General features: G+C 36.3%; 1 protein-coding gene across 1 annotated transcript in view; it reads right to left on the reverse strand.

Moving 5' to 3' along the window:
• Positions 1-4996: 4996 nt before the first annotated feature.
• Positions 4997-18513, reverse strand: part of LOC134538277 (rhodopsin-like) — a 170351-nt gene continuing 156834 nt past the window's right edge. Inside the window, exon 6 of the mRNA XM_063379448.1 lies at positions 4997-15757. Coding sequence (XP_063235518.1) covers positions 15404-15757 — 354 coding nt within the window. The 3' untranslated portion in view covers positions 4997-15403. The remainder of the gene's footprint in view (positions 15758-18513) is intronic.

Genomic DNA, 18513 nt, shown 5'->3' on the forward strand with positions numbered 1-18513 from the left:
ATTGAAACTTGTATGGCGTCTTTCGGCACCTCTGTCTCACCTTGTATCTATATAGATCTTACGTTTAAACAGCAGGAGTCACTACCTTCTTCTTGACAGTGGAAAGAGAAGGATCGCCTGACGTTTCAGCATGCCTTAGTGCAGCCATTTTTAAAGGTGATTAACAATTGAATACCTGGAGCCCATTTCACTTAAAGTACAAGCGCGTAGCCAACAGTTAAAATTCACACGTTTGTGAACATATCAATCTAAAAGTGTTACGAAAATGCACTTTTGTAAACTTGTGATGACATGTTAATCTTCACTATCTTACAAGTGATTTACTTGTAGGCTACTAAAAACTTTGGTGATTGACAGTTGTATTTCGCAAACGTTTAGTTGACTCTTGTTGTTAGTATTTATTTTCCACCTATCTCACATCTGAGGTAGGTTACATTTAAAGGTTACTAATAAATCTTCTAGAATGATTGTTATTTGTGGTCTAGTTCTTACTGTACTGTATTAAAATAAAATAAAATAAAAATACATAAATGAATAATATTAACAAGATTGTGCTGCAACTAAACAATAACAATAGTTATCAGCACATTATTTAATTGAGAATATGGTGTCAAAAAAAATATATATATATACCTGTGTAAATTTTTTATGTACGAGTACCAAATATATTTATCACACAAAGTTGAAAATTTTACATTTTCGTTACAACTTTTGAAAATCTACGTGACTGATTGTTACGACTTGTGATTACAAAAGCTTACTTATTTATATAATTATGTTTAAAAAAATGAGCTATCAAAACGGTGTACTGATAATTGTAATGATATTTTGAAAGATTTAGACCCTTTCAAAAGGGCAAAAATCTCAATGAAAGACATTTTGAATACTTATTTTTCTTGCAGTTAAGATAATTTCTGATGTAAATAATGTATTATTGTTATTTCATTGATAATGAATTAATTTAAAGTTGACAAATTTTAGTTATTATATTTTTTTAAGTGTCTTTTGTCATGTGTTTATGTTTGTGTTGTCTCATTTTATTGTTGTGTTATTGTGTTTCGTGTATGTTATTGTTATTTTTTGTAATATTTGTTAAGTGCCCACCTGTTAAAGGCTCTGACTGTTGGTAGGCACTCAAATATTATAATAAATAAATAAATAAAAAGGCAAGGCTCCCTCCTTTTGTTCTGATTTTTTTCTTGAACCACTGTACAAGTACTGCTATTGAGTCCTGCAAGGGTTCCCTGATGTTCTAGCACTGCGTTTATATAAAGCCATTCACAGCCGAGCTGTGATTGGTCCCTACGGGTGGCCGTGATTGGTGGAGGGTCTAACCAAATGGAATGATTCTATTTACTAGGTAAAATTGAACATTTGCATGCTGATAACGCGTTTGAACAGTACGTAAAGAACACTTACAAAAGTACAAATAATAATCTTACAATTTTTTTTCTTTCATTTAATAGTAATTTTTACTTTTGTGAATTTTATAAACTTTTTCCACGCAAAAAAGTTAAATACCTTGTGTATTTAACTTATTCCTAAGTTAAGTAGGGGAGGTTCCTTATAGTCGTACTAAATATCTCAAATTATTTTATGTTTACAAACGTTATTAATGTTTTACAGTGTCCGTATGTCAATATGAATAACTTTACCCATTATAGAATTCTGACTACCTACGTATAATAATACATTATGAAACATTAAATAATACTACAAGTACGTAATTTCGCTTCGTGTCGTTCAAGAAAAGAAAATCTTCAGAAAAGAACTTTGACACTTTTTTTTAACTAAAAAAAGCTTTGTTACAAAACGTTTTCAAACTTAAATTTTGCAAAATACTGAGTGATCCAGTAACTGGCAATTTCAGTCAATATGCCATAAGACATTAAAAATTCTTTCCTCTAAAATGTTTTCCTATCACTAAAAAAAAAAATGAAATTAAGAGAAAGCAATCGGGACACCTTTTTACAGATTAAAAGAATAAATGCAAAATTGGTTTTTGAAATGTGTTAATATCTGGAATATCATTGGTTTTATTCTAAATTTTCGTTCAAAGAGTTTGTTTATAGATTTTTAAAAGAAGTGTTGTCAAATTTATTTTTTTCGGACTTTTTAAATATTATTAAAGCTTAGAGACTTAAAATGATGTGAACAAGATAAATACACTGGAGGCTAAGGTACTCGTGTAATTCGAAACCTAGCTTTTATGTCTACTATAGCTTCTCACAACATGTTTCTATACGTATTTAAATGAACTACAAAATAATATCTTAACAGTAAATGATAGTGTCAAACACTTTTTTTTTCCTTCTTCTGGAATCCAGTAATTTTATAAAAAAAAATCCACTATGTTAGTTATTAAATAAGCCTAATGATAATTGGTGGCGTGTCCATAAGTTCAGGGACGATTAAGTATATGTTGATTATGGCCCTACTGGCAGGTAAACAAAAACAACGGATTGTAAATTACGTTCACCCCGGCAAAATAAACAACACACACTGCGCTCGCGCTGTACCATCCCCACGGATCCAGCGCTTGTATTTACTAAGTTGTCTGGCGGGGAAATTTGCTGCGCCAGGTTGGCTACGCTAATGACTTCCCGCTTTATACTGTTTACACGTGGACATGGGTTCCAATGGATCAGCTGGTCTTTCTATGAGGCGACCGTCATGAATTTGTTACATATTGTGGAAACTGAGTTTGCTATAACCTGAAGCTAGGCTTAAAGAAGTGTAAAACGAACATTCACGTCAACAACGTAGAAATACATTGAATCCTCATCAATAAAAACCCTGTTAATACAAAACTGTCATTGATACAAAGTGTTTTTCACAGTCGTTAGAAAGTGCATCGGAATTACAGTACTACGTAATTTATTTAATACAAAGGTATGGCTATCATGTAATACAAAGTTGATTTTGTTCCATAGGTAAAAGATGGTTAGTACAAATATCCCAGAATTTTGTAAAAAAAAACGTTAATTTTCAACTAAAATAATACTGATGCCATTGCTTTGGTTCTGTTGAAGTTGAGGGAAAAAGTAAAGAAATTTTACTCTTCCAAAATGTTTGTAATATTTCTTTTTGCATGTAATTTTTAAACCTTTGCTTTATCCTTATGTCTTACATCCTGTAAAAAGTACAGTACAAAATATTTTTAGCACAGGTGAAGCTATCGTAAAATTGTATTTTAAATTTCATAAAAAAAGTACATATGGTGTTGTATAAAATTGTGTACAAGTTTTCTGGGAGCATATTCAAGTGTTATATATGTACTAAACTAGAAATGTTTTTAACATTATTTTAATTTGTTTTGGAAACCATACAAAAATTGTGATTAAATTTTGTAATAGTATGGTTAATACAAACCTCGTTTTTGCAAAGTGACATAATTGTGGTCCCTTCAGGTTTGGCTGTATTTTCTATTGCGTTATCAAAACACGGCAAGGCTTTATTAAATGTACCATTATAGTTTTGTTTGCGTCAAGCGTACCAAGAATATGAATAAACAACATTTTATTTTTGTCGTACATAACATATATACTGTAGGGGTAAACTGTTAGGTAAAAATATACATATTTCAGAATCATTGCTATTAATTTGTCTCCTTTTGCAGATCAGATGTTACGCACCAAATTACGTATCACATAAGTTGAGGCCCAGAAATTATGCAGATTCATTTGGTGCCGTGATAAAATTCACAGTCCTATGTACAATCTACCCACATATTATTTCCTATTGGCTGATTTATTACTGTGGAGCCTCCCCTTCTTATGAGTGGGTATACTTGATTCTGTCTCTACTTTTAGCTGGTAATTTACTGACCCAGAGTTATAGAAGGTAGTGGCGGAACGATTGTAAAGCAATCATCAAGGCAATAAGTTACAAATGTTTGCAGTCTACCTTGCGAAATTTCCACATAATATAGTTACTGCATCAAGACTGATCTTCATACTGAAATTTGGCGTGGAAAAAAAATATATCCTTATTAAAATAAGAAACATTAAAACATTTCAAACATACGAATAGAGAAAATCTTATTAACAAAAATAAAAGTCCTTACCTAATCTTGTTCAACAGAACAGACACCTATTTAGGTGAGGGGGGGGGGGGGGTTGTTATGTTGATGTTATATAATTTCCCGAAACCAATATAACTGAGATTTAAGGCACAACCATATTTTAATCCTAACTACTTTGCCATTGGACATATAGGTACTGTTTGTTCCTGTACTACATATATTCAGTACCGCAGCCACACTATAGTAAATGAAAACGGTCTGGAATCTGATAAGAAACGAGCCGCTACCACAGCTGGTCTTATCAGTGCTAGTCAACTACAAACGGGACAGTTTTGTTTTTTTCTGGGGTTGGCTGCAGTGTTACTTTGTCCAGACGTAAATCATTATAGTCTGCTTGTTTCAAATACGCTGGGTGGAGTGTGTAATGAAACTGGACGTACCCAGTAATTTGTGCCGATGTTACATTGCATTGCACGAGTTTCATGTTCAGGTTACATTTAATAGCAACGCAAGCGTGATAATCTTTTCTTTGTATAATACCTTCAATACCTGGTATTTTTAAAAGCTTCGTAAATGACGAGTCACTTAGAAAATATTGATCAGTAAGGTAAAATTAAATTATTATTATTATTATTATTATTATTCAACTGATATTTCAGTTCTGTTTCATTTACTATAAATCTGAATATAGCTATTAAATAGTGTTTATTATAAATTAGGATATTATGAAAAAAAAAGATGTACAACATAAATCCAATACTATTGATCAGTAAATTTTTCTGTGCTCATAGTCATATAACGAAATTGTTGCATTTGTGATACATATCATCACTATAGTTTTACATTTATTTTTCACTATAAATCATATCAAACGTTTGCTAACATAGTTCATAGTGTATCCAAATATATTTTTGGAGGTTAATAAAAAAGTTTAATATATATAACAATAGTTTATTCATTTTATGTACAAGGAATTTGATAACAAACAAATATATATCACCCATTTTATATTTCAACTAGAAACAGCGTAAAATACCACAGAGATACATTTAACCTCAAGTATAATTGGTCATTGATCTTCAACATTTACTGCGGGTTTTAGATAAGTATTGTAGTACAGATACATAAAAATTAATAAAGAGTAAATGTTTTTGCAGCATTTAAGTCAGATGACTTAGTCCGGTAAAATATATTTTATTAAAGTTGTACAACTATGGCATATATACATCAATAAATGAAATAATTTGTAGATTATTGCAAAAAGATATAATTAGATTTATGTAAACAATGTTTACTTTCATACTGATCATATTCAGATGTACCATTTTATCTTTTAAACAAAATCTTCAATATTTTAAAAGTTTGTAAAAGTTTTTCATTTTCACTCATAGACATGCTGATTAAAGAAAAAAACAATCTTTTACCCCATTTCGTTGACACGTATCAAATGCACTTGGTGATTCCTGCAATTTTTCGTTAGTTGGCGAATAGAAAAGCATTCTAAATTGATAGTTTTCTCCTAGATGTATTTAAAGCTTGAAATTATGTTTATTATAACCCCAAAGCTTGCAGCTGAAGAAGTTATTTAATAACATAAACATTAAAAAAATTAAAAGTAATTTTAAAGTGGGCACATATATGTTTTAAAAAAAAAAATGCTGCAAGATGGTCATTGCTTACAATTAAAATAAATTCTAAATTTCTAAATCTACACACAAAGAGCAAAGTCAAGTCACATAAAAGTGTGTGTCTTTAATAATTTTTCACAAGGCTTTAACAATTAAAAAACAAATAACGTAAGTTAAAACTTTTCTTAATTTAGACTTTTTTTTATGTTTCTAAACTTAAAAAATATTTCATAATATTTGTAAAATCCTGACAGGTAAATAGTGACGTAGATATTTTACTGTAAAATTTTTGTTGTGTATTTCGTCATCAAAAAAGATTACGTCCTACAAACAAATTACAATGTTTATTACCCAGAGCGGACATGTATAACATTAAAACTCTATGACTTCGAATGCATTATGCATGTCTGTAACACCTAAGAAATGTAGTACAAAAAAAAAACGGCGAAAGAAATTTTTTTTGCGTCTTATAGCCTGATCCTTTGAAAGAGCCAGTGTCAAGTTTGAACAGGTTGTGACCGGTCAGTCGGCTTCCAGAGCCGGAAGAGTTGAGGTCGTGTTTACCGTGTCTGTCGTGCATCACCTGGAAATTTCGCGGATTCGTCTGGCCTCAGGATAGAATTTAAAGTTATATGTGTGCTCAACCCGTGTTTGCTTTTCCCATTAGTTGGTTTCTTAGCGGGAACATTTTTTGTTTTTTGATAATTTGGTCGACACTACCTGATTAGCTTACTTCACTCACAGCGGGGCATCGTTGGCTCACGGTCGTAGAGGGGCGTGTCCGAAGAACCGCTGTCCAATCATGAACTCATTGCGGGAGTGTGAAGGTTTTGCATTCTAACTTGCACAGAGAATAAGGTTTGTTTGAATCAAACAAATATTTGTTTATATATGGTGAAACAAATATTTACTTGGTGGAACAAAATATTTTGTTAGCTTAACCCCGGTAAGAAACAAAAATGATTTGTTACACCTAACCAAATATACTGTTGAGTCAACAAAATCATTTTGTTGGGTCAACAGAATCTTTCCTACTACAAAATATTTGTTTTAATTAAAAATATATATTTATTTCACCATATACAAACAAATATTTTGTCGAGGCAAACAAACTTTTCTCTCAGTGTGTGACTTAAAGAATGCGCGAAATTCCCGCGCCGCTTACCGAGGATTTTCGAACTGCACATTAAAGATTAATTCATTTTTTATAAGCTTATTGCTTTTACCGTGGTAAAATTATTCATCGTAATTTCACTCTCAAATACCGCATGTCTCCAGTTTGATCAGAAATGGTGAGGTCGTGCGGATAAATATGTGGATGTGAGACTCTTTAGTCAAGCAACACTCCTTTCTCTGCACAATTCCAAAGGTTTTTGGAAAAATATACATAATATGTATGAAACACCAAGAAAATAATTGTTATGTTTGACCGTATCTATTAAGACATAAGAGACCAGGAAAATTCGCGGTTTCGTTCCACGATTGGCTATAATGCTTGGCTGCCAGTTCTGAGATTGTCCTTCAGGTCGTATGAAATGTAATTTTTTTTTGTAAATGAAACATAGATATTCATGAAAAATTAAAAGATGTGTACTTTTACGTTGAAAAAAATACTGTTGCACCACAAAATACTGTTCGAATTAATACTGGGTTCGGATTCTTTATCCGGGCATTTATGCTTTGTGTTATCCCAGTACCTCCAATTGTTGAAGTTATTTGTAAACCGTTCCCTGAAGATATTGAAGTATTAACGATAAAACAAAATAGGTGAAGTCCAATTAGTGAATATTTTATTATCTTTTCTATACTTTAAAAATAAATGCTTGAATGAAAAATCGAAAAATATAAAATTATATACCGTTTTTTCGTAAGATAAACTCAGTATTCTCTAGAAAACTGTATTATATATGTACAGAAATAATTATAGCCATGTGTTGTAAAAAATTACAATATCTTTCTAGTAGTATTACAAACTATTTCTTGGCAACTTGATTACAAAGGAATATTTGTAAAAGTACAAAAAACTTTTGACTGTGTAGCCAATGAGAAAGCATATGTCTGTAGTGTGTATTTGGCTATGCATTTTAGCTTTCACAAATGAATTCGGGAAATTTACGTACGTCTGTTAATAGTAGTAACGTCTCATAGAGAAAGCAATCAATGAACAAGTTATATATGCCCAAGAGTGTAGAGGACTCTGCAGTCCAACCTAGCGGTATCTAAAACGGCGAATTTTTATATTTGTTTCGAAGACAAAATGTTTGTGCATAGAAGGCGACTATGCTGTTTTCATTACATAGGTGAAATTTTCACTCCTTTATCTTTTGTACAGAGAAAGAAAATAACTCTACATACTAAATATAAATGTTGACAATTTTATTATTTTTTTTCATGAAAAATCATGAATAATAAAAAGAAATTCGAGGAAAGATATTTGGATCCTACAGTTTTACCATTTAAAGTTATAGCGTTGCACTCTTTGAAATAACAAGTAAATTTACGGACTTTTAAAAGAAGAATTTAAAGAAAATAAACGCAAAGTTATTCGTTATTTAAAAACTGAATCTTCGTAGAAACTCTGCTGCTATTTCGTATTTGCATGTTTCGTCGAAAACAAAGTAAAACACATACATTGACAAAATAAAAAGGTTATTACCACGGACTTCCAGCTATTTAATGTTTTGGTAGTATACCAAGAGTATTATTTTTGGATTCATTTTTAAAGTTAACTCAGTGTATGTAAGTTTACCAAGAAAGCCGTACGAATATCCCTGGATAGTTTGTAAACAGCGTTCTTTGTAAACTGAAGGGGAAAATTTTTAAGTGTGTGGTGACGTCGTTTTGAGACTGCTGTACTTTACAAATGACTGAAATTATGAACAGTGGTGATGTCATTTTGAGACTGTTGTACTTTATAAACGACTGTTTCTTTTTTCAACAATGTGGTGACTCGTTTCGAAACTGTTGTACTTACTTTATAAACGACTGTAATTTTTAACAGTTTGGTGATGTCGTTTTGAGAATGTTGTACGTAATTAAGGACTGTAATTTTTAACAGTGCGGTTATGTCGTTTTGAGAATAATGTACGTAATTAAGGACTGTAATTTTTAACAGTGTGGTGACTCGCTTCGAAACTGTTTACTTTATAAGCGAATGAATTTTTTTTTTGTTTCCGTTGGTCGCTTGTCACCTCGTAGCAGTATTGCGTCCTTTGCGTGATTTACAAACCACAGCGCAAATCAGGCACAACGTTTGCGGCGGTCCGACTGTTTGGTCAAAAGGCGTCAACTACAATCTGCAGCTCACTGGCGCGCGCGACACGTGGTTTTTATTCTTCCCCATTTATTCTTCTTCCTGTCCTGCATTCCCACTCTCGCACGGTCAAAAGACTGTTAAATACATGCCATATTGCACCCGGCATGTCTGTACCCTGGGTTTTCCCTGTGAAAATTTTACGTGAACCTAATTCAACCATAGTTTTAATATAGATTCAAGATAAGGGAGTTAGTAATGGCCTCAACTAATGTCACGGCCGGCCATGTCTCTAACATACCTATGATCTCTGATCTCTGCCGTGTCAGTTGTCACCAAATACCTCACTGTTCGCAATAAGTTATTAACACGACCAAGATTTAAAATAAACATTTGAAACTGAGATGTTTCTGCGACCGTAACATTACGAAATTAGTTCAATAACTTCGTTATAACACACCGAGATAAGACGCGTTGACATAGTTCCAAGGATTGAAATGGGGAAATTTAAAATCGGTTTTCAATATTTAGAAAATATTTGCTTCCTAATTTATGCATAGGTATTACAGATTTGTCTTCCAAGTATTTTTTTTTAAATCATTTGTATCTACTATATCGAGTACGTAATGATGCGGTAATTCATATTGCACGTATCAGGTCTCTTGTTCCACTCTAGATTTTTCCTCTAACCATTATTTTTAATGTGTAAATATCTTAGTTCACGATATACGGCATTTGTCGGGAGAAATTCCGTGAATGAGACGAAAGTCACATAGAACGGAAATGTGTAAATACGATGCTGCCATCTGTGGCGGATGGCTCAAACCAAAGTTCACTTTATAGTATTAACTGTACGATCAATTTTAACAAGATGGGGCAGTGTTTTAATAAAATTCCTTGTCGAACATCAGTTACAAAAGCCGGGTTTTAGTATTTTTTTTTTCAAGTCTTTTCCGCTTTTATCGGAGCCGTTTCGTTATATAGTTTAAAAATTTTGTCTACAATTGGTAATGATTCGGTTATTCGACGTAGCTGCTCCGGCAGCGAATATCCTAGCGGCGGGTGCGGAAACTACGTGTGATTCTCGTCAATGAATGTACTTAGTTGAAAATACAATTTTTTCGTATATATATCAACTCTCGTTCTACGTTAATTTTTCGTGTCCAAGGTTCGTAATATAGCCTAATACGATTTGCAACATGAAAACGCATGAATTTTCTTGTTACAGAGGTTGGTTAAACGCTACACGTTACGGGCGAGTAATGAAAGACTAGCGTGTTTATATGTATATATATATATATATATATATATATATATATATATATATATATATATATACACGATGGTTGCCTACATTTTGGAAGTTTCGATGACCGACAGTGGCAAAGGGTGAGAAGGGAAAGTGAAAAAAAAAAAATGTATATATATACATAGACACTTTTTTTTTTTTTTTTTCACTTTCACTTCTCACCCTTAGCCGCTGTCGGTCGTCGAAACTTCCAAAATGTCGGCAACCATCGTTCGGTCTTTTCATGTTTTCACGCGTCCGTTTGTTTATCGTGCACAGCGCGGTAGAACACCTGCCTCGCTTTTGCGCTGTCAGGCATTTCCTTCCGCGCCGCTGCGTATACGTCACGGCTTAAAAAATATATATAACTAAATTAAATTGTTCGCCCTTGTTTATTGTGCGAGATTTACCTCACAGTAGATGAATTTAATTTTTTTTTCTCTGGCCAAATTTTTCGCACGCAGTAAGCAAGCAGAAATTCAGCTAATGATTTTTTTAAAATTTTAATTTAATAAACACGCGTAGCTTTCGCTGTGATTACTATTGATTAACCGGTCCACAATGACATCTCAAGTAATGTTTACCTTACGGTGACATTTTTTTTGGATGACAGAATGGCGGTATCGCATTAAGCATTAGATACAAAATCATGATTTTTCTTTAGATCTCCAGCGGTTTTGAAGTCTGGAAAGAAATTTAAACCGACGAAAAGTTTGAGATTATATAGTCGGTTCAATACCTTACAACTTGATTAATCAACACAAGTAAAATTTCGGTACAGAAGAAAACGCTCTGATCAGTTTTCGTCAGGTGAGTTGCGAGTTGTAACCGAGAACACTAACCTTTAGAACCTACAGTTTGTCATCCAAATATGACATGTTTACAACAATAATCATGGGAAAAGTGACCTGGTGTCACGCGATGTGAACTCATCAATATCAACTTTCATGAACCCCCTCGGTCGTATAATTACGGCTATTACTAACGCCTTTATAATCCACCGAAGTAAGAAGTGTTGAGATAGTACAAGTATTCAAATTGGAAAATTTAAATCTGTATTAGTTATTTATAAAATATCTTATATTTGTTTTTGAATTCAAATGTATTACAAATTTTTCATCCAAATTCGTTTTTTTTTTTTTTTTTTTTTTTTTAGATTTTATTAACTTTATCGAGTGCGTAACATTGAAGTTATTCATAAACATCATGTCGAAAATGCCTGCAAAAATTTCACCTAGGCCAACAGTTATTCCCTTACAGAATACCAGTAACAATTAACCAAATTGTATATATATATTTTTTAAATTTAGTTTCTTTATGTACCTGCTTAGGTACACATGGATAAACTATTCACCTTATTTTAAAACTGTAGACATCCTAAGAAATATTAATGCCAACATGTGAAAAGTTTTAGGAACCATTTTTATTAATTTCAGAATGCCTTTTTTTTTTACCGCGTACTCTAGTGTGTTATCACAACATCCTGATGCACATTAATATTTAAACAAAACAAATTTGACGACTTTAACTTGATACTTACAACTATTTAGTAAATTACCCTAAAATTGACATAAAAGAGAGGAAATTGTTCAATAGTTAACGTAGATATAATTGGCTAAGTAAGAGATAATAATACTATTAGCCTAGCCTACTTCATAAATACTTGTCACAGCCTTATCACAATAATTATCTCTTTCGAAGCAAATCATCAAAGCCACTAATTTCTTAATCATACGTATCTTACTTAAATTACTTCAGTGATTTTGGCACTTGTTTTTTTTTCTGGCCGCTAATATATTCAGTGCATAGTGATATTGATAAACTACGCGTTAATTATTTTGTATTTACATGTTTCAAAAATAAATATTACTAAAATACATTCCAATTTTCTGTTTGTGCCTCTGATAAGTTCCAGCACAGTATCCGGTGCTTCAAGCAACAAATAGTTAAGAGACAGGAAAAATTCGCGGTTTAGTTTCGTGACAGGCTAGAATTGAAATACTTATACAACTGTGCTGCGTCTGCTACTGCCTCACAGTTTGTGCGTAGTACAGTGAACCAGTGAGAAAGCGTCACCCAGAGATGTGTCAAATCAAAGAGACAACCCAGTGGAGACGTCTCACCAGCCAATTAACGAGTGACATTCGCTCACGTGTGCAGAAGACTGTGGAGTCAATCCTGGAGGTCGTCGAACCCGCGAATTTTTCCAGTCCCTACAAACTGTCCACAAGGTGCACACAAGAAGGTTCTTACAAACGCCTCGCTTGGATGCAGCACTGCAGCACAGAATAAGTAATCTCACAGAAGCAAAAATTTCTTGGACTACACGTTCTGAGACCAGGGTCTTGCCCCTGACCACACTCAGCACAGTTAAAGAGTCCGCCATCTTACATGTGTATTTTTTTTTTCTCCTGCCGAACGGAACATTGTGCGCCGCCATTTCGAATTTTGGTTTTCGGTTCAGCCAATTCGATGGAGAAAAATTAAGATTCGTCGAATAATACTCGTTTATACATATACATTAAGCTGTTGTAAAAAAGTTAGGTAATGTTAGCTGTGTAACCTGAATAAATATGTTGCAGAAATTAGATTTTTAAAATTTTTTTTTCGTGAAGCTAGCCTACTGAGTTTTTACGCGTCCAGATAAAACTGAATTTAAATTAATTTCTTGACGTGACAACGTCTAATAAATCGATGAACGCCGGCTGCACGCACGAAAAAGTGTCCCGTTACGCACATTGTCCCGTTACGCTGTGTCCCGTTACGCTCATTGTACGCTTGCGCCGCATCTATCACTCTTCCAATCGATTGGAACAACCATCGATTTGACTTTTTTGAGGCACATTAATAGCGACAATTCCATAAAAATGATTCAATTTTATTCATAAAAGTATGCAATCATTTCATCAATGTTTTTTATGACGTCACGTTAAACTATCGTCCGTAAACCGACTTTACAGACAACCTTTTTTTTTTTTTCATGAATGGTGATAGTTACTGTAACAAAATGTTAATTTTATTAAGTAGGAAGCATATGAAATACTCTAAAATCTTAAAATAAACTATTGAATTCGGGTAAAAATAAGTATTTTTTCCTATCGCGAAGCGGTCAGGAGCAAGCAGTGGTTTGTTCCTATGTGTTCGGGCATCTGACTCCATTACAGTGAATCACAGTCTCCGGTGGAGACTTGTCATAAATATAGACCGGAAAAATTCGCAGATTCGTTTCGTGATAGTCTATAATTCTATCTATTGCACATCTTCGTTGTTTATTGTTATCGGTCCACAGTTTGCGTCGCGGACTTTTGGGCCAGTGAGAAACCCTCGTCCACTTAAGTATCGAATCACAGGCTATCAAGTTGGGAACTCTGAAAAGTCTGCAGCCAATGAACAGGTGGTATTTGCCCGAGTGTGTAAAGGACTTATCGAGTCCATCCTAAAGGTCACTGAACCCGCGAATTTTTTCCGGTCCCTAGTCATAAACCAGTAAAGGTGGGATTTTTTTTTCATCCGAGAGTACGTACATTTACTGTGGAGTCATTGAAAGAGCGAAATTTTTCCAGTGCGTGTGGACAATGCATGATTAGAGTCCCGGAAATTTCGCGGATTCCTCTAGCCTCAGGATAGAATTCAAAGTTATAGGTGTGATCGACCCACGTTTACTTTCCCATTTGTTGATTTCTTAGCGAGAACATTTTTATCCTTGTTATTTGGCACTACCTGATTCGCTCACTTCTATCCTAGCTGGACATTGTTGGCTCACGGTCGTAGAGGGGCGTGTCCAAATAACTGCCGTCAAATCATGAACACAGTGCGACAGTGTGGAGGTTTGCATTCTAGTTTGCGACTAAATGAATGCGCGTAAATTCCGTGGCTCTACTAATCACAATCAGTAATCAGTAGGGGCAGGCACTTTTCGCGAAAAGATCTGAACATTTATTAAACTGCAACAAGGTATACCCGCACCTGTGGTTTCTTATTTGTGGTTGGCGTCCGTCTGTGAGAGAATTCATTGCCCTTTTTTGACCGAGCCACTCAGGACGCGTTTACTTCCGCACTGAGTCACTGTGATTGGTGTTGTTACAATCGACGTGTACCTGGGAGAAACTCACCCAATCACGAAACACAGACGGTGCTACAGTGTTTTAACTTTCATCGAGTCTCGAAATCTTTTCGCGAAATCTGCATGCCCCTAGTATTCAGCGATCACGTTTCTTTTTTCGGGGGAAAAAAATACACGACCATACCAATCATCAACGTGAAGCTAATGCATATGTGCTTCAAGTCTACTTTGCTAAACAACGAATCCGCGAAATCAGCCTTGCTCTACGCATTACTTTCTGAAGAGCAACCAGTTTTTTTTTTTTTTTTTTCGTGAGAAATAACCAGAGTCAGGAAAAACTATCGCGAATAGACTTCGCGATAGGCTAGAATTTGAAATACTGATAAAACTGTGCTGCGCCTGCTAATTGTCTCACAGTTTCTTCCCAGTGAGAAGACGTCCAACAGGGCCACCAGCCGATTAACGGGTGAAATTTTCCCGAGCGTGCAGAAAAAAAGACTGTGGAGTCTATCCTGGAGGTCATTATTACAGACAGGCTAAATTTGAAATAGGTACTTACACTGCAGTGCTGCATCCGCCATTGGCTCACCGTCAGTGCGGGTTGGGGGAGTTGGGGGTTGAACTCTCGGCCAATGAGAAACCCTCGGCAAGGGAAGCGTCGAATCCCAGACCACCACCAGGTGGAGTCGTGTCATAAAACCAGTAGGCGATGGCATTTTTTTTACGTGTGCGTTACTGTGGAGTCACGGAAAGAGCGAATTTTTTCCGGTGCGCGTGAACAGTATACATGCACGTGTTTCTTTTGGTGACGATCCAAGGGGAACTCGCTCGCCGGATCAGGCCTTGTGTGGCTATGCACAGGGGGCACTGTGGACTCGGAGCGGTCCTGGTCTCTGGAACTCCCCAGACAACCCGGAGAGCCTGCGATACCGGCCGAAGTACAGCCTGCCTCCAATCAGCTGTCCGCGCTGGTACCGGAGCTGCATCGCCGGCTCACTGCATTCGCCCATCAACGTGACGGGGGTAACCCCCACAACAGACGTTCCCTAAGCCGTCGTTTGCGAGTCCTCCAACGCGCGACCTGGGCGGACTCGGGAATGTTCTCCGCTCGCCGGGGAGTAGAGGAGAGGAGGAAGGATGGGGGCTGCTACTGGCGGTCACTCTCCCCCGCCAGCAGCTTGCGGCCTGCCGGCGCGCACACCATCTCGATGTCCACGACGGCGGACGTCCTCTCGAACGTGACGGAGTTGGTCTTGGGGCTGACGCTGAAGCCGCGGTGCTTGTTGCCCGCCGCAGTCGCGGTCCGGGTCCTCGACTTGGCCGGGTGCTTCCTGCGCGCGTGGTCCGGCAGGCGCGCGAGCAGCGACACGCCTCCGGACGCCGCCGCCGCCCCCGGGGGCGGGCTGAGCGCCGTCTGCTCGTTGCCGCCGCCTCCTCCGGGCTCCTGGGACACGTCGGCCGAACCCGTCTGCCCCAGGAGCTTGCGCCACGCGGACCGGAACTGCGGTCAACCAACCCCAGAACAAATAAATAAACGACACGTCGCCACACAAACAGAAAAAAAAGGGAGGTTGTCAGTAAAGTCTGTTTACGGACGATAATTTTTCCTGACAACGTCATAAGTAGAGACCCGGAAAAATTCGCGGGTTCAATGACCTCCAGGACGGACTCCAATATCCTCTACACACTCGGACAAATGCCAACTGTTCATTGGCTGCTGACTTGTGAGTCGTCTCGACTGGGTGGCCTATGATTCGACACTTCAATGAGTGAGAGTCTCTAATTGGCCCTCCTTACTCCAGATTAACAGTGAACCAATGACAGAAGCAGCACTAAGGTATAATTATTTGAATTTTAGCATAACACGGAATGAACCCGCGAATTTTCCGGGTCTCTAGTCATAAGTAGAGACCGGAAAAATTCGCGAATTCATTTGCGTGACAGGCTGAAATACAAATCGTTATACCTCAGTGCTGCCTCTGCTATTGGTTCACAATATTCACCTGGATGACTCTAGGCCAATGAGAAACACCCGACCAAAGCTTTATCGAATCACAGGCTGCTACGTTGGGACGTCTCACAAGACGGCAGCCAATGGGTGGGTGGCATTTGACCGAGTGTACGTAGAACTATGGAGTTCATCCTGCAGGTCATTGAACCCGCGAATTTTTCCTATCCCTATAAATAACACGTCCCCACACAAAGTAAAGTCGATTTACGGACGATAATTTTACGTGATAACGTCATAAGAAAAACATCGATGAAAAAAAATTGCATATTTTTTTTCAAATTTTTAAATATTATTTACAGTTTTTTTTTGCCAATTTAATTTAAATAATATTTGTTCAAATATAATCACCGTCCATTCGCTTAGTACAGTGATGGTCGATCGAACTTTCTTGCGTGGTTAAAAAAAACCGTCGGATTTGAGTCGCTGGTGACCACGAGACCAATAATGCGTCGGCAATTATGTTCGTGGCGAAGTTATTTTTTTTGCCCTGTGACGTCATCGTGCCAGTGTGGGCGCATGCGCTTGATTGTTAACGAACTGACTCAGTGTAAAGCTACTAACTGGTGTAGCGTGGGAACGCTATTAGCCAGGACACTTATTCGGGTGTCATTTTGATGTTCTTGCGGGTAGGCACTGCTAGGTCCCGAAGTGAGATAATAAAAAAGATATTCGTTCGAGTATAAATGAGGATCGGCGTTAAATTGAAAATTACAAAACAGTTAAAAGATGTCGACTTCATATTGTTACCGGTTCCGGTAACTTTTTTCATTGTTTAGTTAGCTGTTGCCTACGTGAGTTTATTTTAGTGTATTTATTTTTGTGTTTAATTAGAAAATATTCATTTTTGTTGGTTTTTGCCATTTTTTTAAGTTGTAAAAAATAAAAAAAAGTAGTTTTTGCACCTTGCGCGATAAGGCCGATGACCTTGAGATATTATCATGATTCAGCGATAGGTGCACATGGGGGAATTGAGAAAACCTATGATAAGATTTCAAGTACTTAGTTTCTATTTGCCCAAAATGCGAGATGACGTGGAGAAACTAGTAAGGCGTGCCAATATAATTTGCAAATATGATCGGAATCATAGAAAACAGCATGTTGGAGGGAAGCTCACGTTGAAAAGAATCCTGAAATAGTCCAATGCCGAGCGAAATTCGAGAGATGCGGCAGCGTCGAAAAGGAAAGGAAAAATACGATTTCATCCCACAATTTTTCTGGAAAAATCTACGGCGTGGACCGAGAACTGCGCCTTTCTCTATTTTTTTTTAAACACAGTCAAATTTGAAGACAAGTTACGTGACACAGACCGTACACTGTGAAGAGTCGCTGTTCGCTACGGGGCTGTGCATTCGCCGCGGAATTTGGAAGGCCAATGTTAATTAATTTTGCAGTTTACACACACACACACACACACAGAGAGAGAGAGAGAGAGAGAGAGAGAGAGAGAGAGAGTTGAGAATTTCCAGGGCAGTTAGCCACAGCCACGACTGGGCGAAGGGCTCACGGTCAGTTTCTGAATAAATTATGAACAGTACCGGCACCCCTTTAGCGCCGGGCCGTTCCCGAAAACGAGAAGAACATGGTGGGTCTCTCAGACGTTTCCCTGAGGACGGAAAGTAGGGATTGTTTGAATTATTTCACCAAGCGTAATTTATTCGTTCGAAGACGCGTTTTTTAGCAAAAAACTTATATACATTATTAAATTTAAAAAAAATGTAAATGCTCGTTCGTTCAAAATCTTAAATCTCAGAAAGTTCTTCACTGATTGCTTTTGAAATTTCGACACAACGTTTCATTCGAATACGGGCGTGGTTTTATTTATTTATTTTTAAATGAATGACATGTGTATAAAGTCTTTTATTGCATCAAATTGTTTTTAATTATTAATTATTTTTTTACATAACAATTTTACATACTAACTTCACACAAATATCGTACACATACTAAATTATTTAAAATAAATCAGATTATTTACAGTACTTCAGTATATAAAATATTTTTTGTCATGTTTCCGTGTGGTATTAGTACGTATAAGTGGTTTCTTCCGCAAATATTATTATTATTATTATTCATTCTGCCAATTTCAACGTCGTTTATCTCGGAGTAATCTACATTAGAGTCACAAACAAATGCCAAATTTAGTAATTTTGATTTTGCAACGTACTCTAATAACATATGATCTTACTCGTTGTTGGGTTAAATGCTGAGAGCGTTCAGCACTCGATTCACTAAGCCGGTTTTGTTCG

The sequence above is a fragment of the Bacillus rossius genome, chromosome 13, assembly GCF_032445375.1.
Source record: "Bacillus rossius redtenbacheri isolate Brsri chromosome 13, Brsri_v3, whole genome shotgun sequence".
Lineage (NCBI taxonomy): Eukaryota > Metazoa > Arthropoda > Insecta > Phasmatodea > Bacillidae > Bacillus > Bacillus rossius.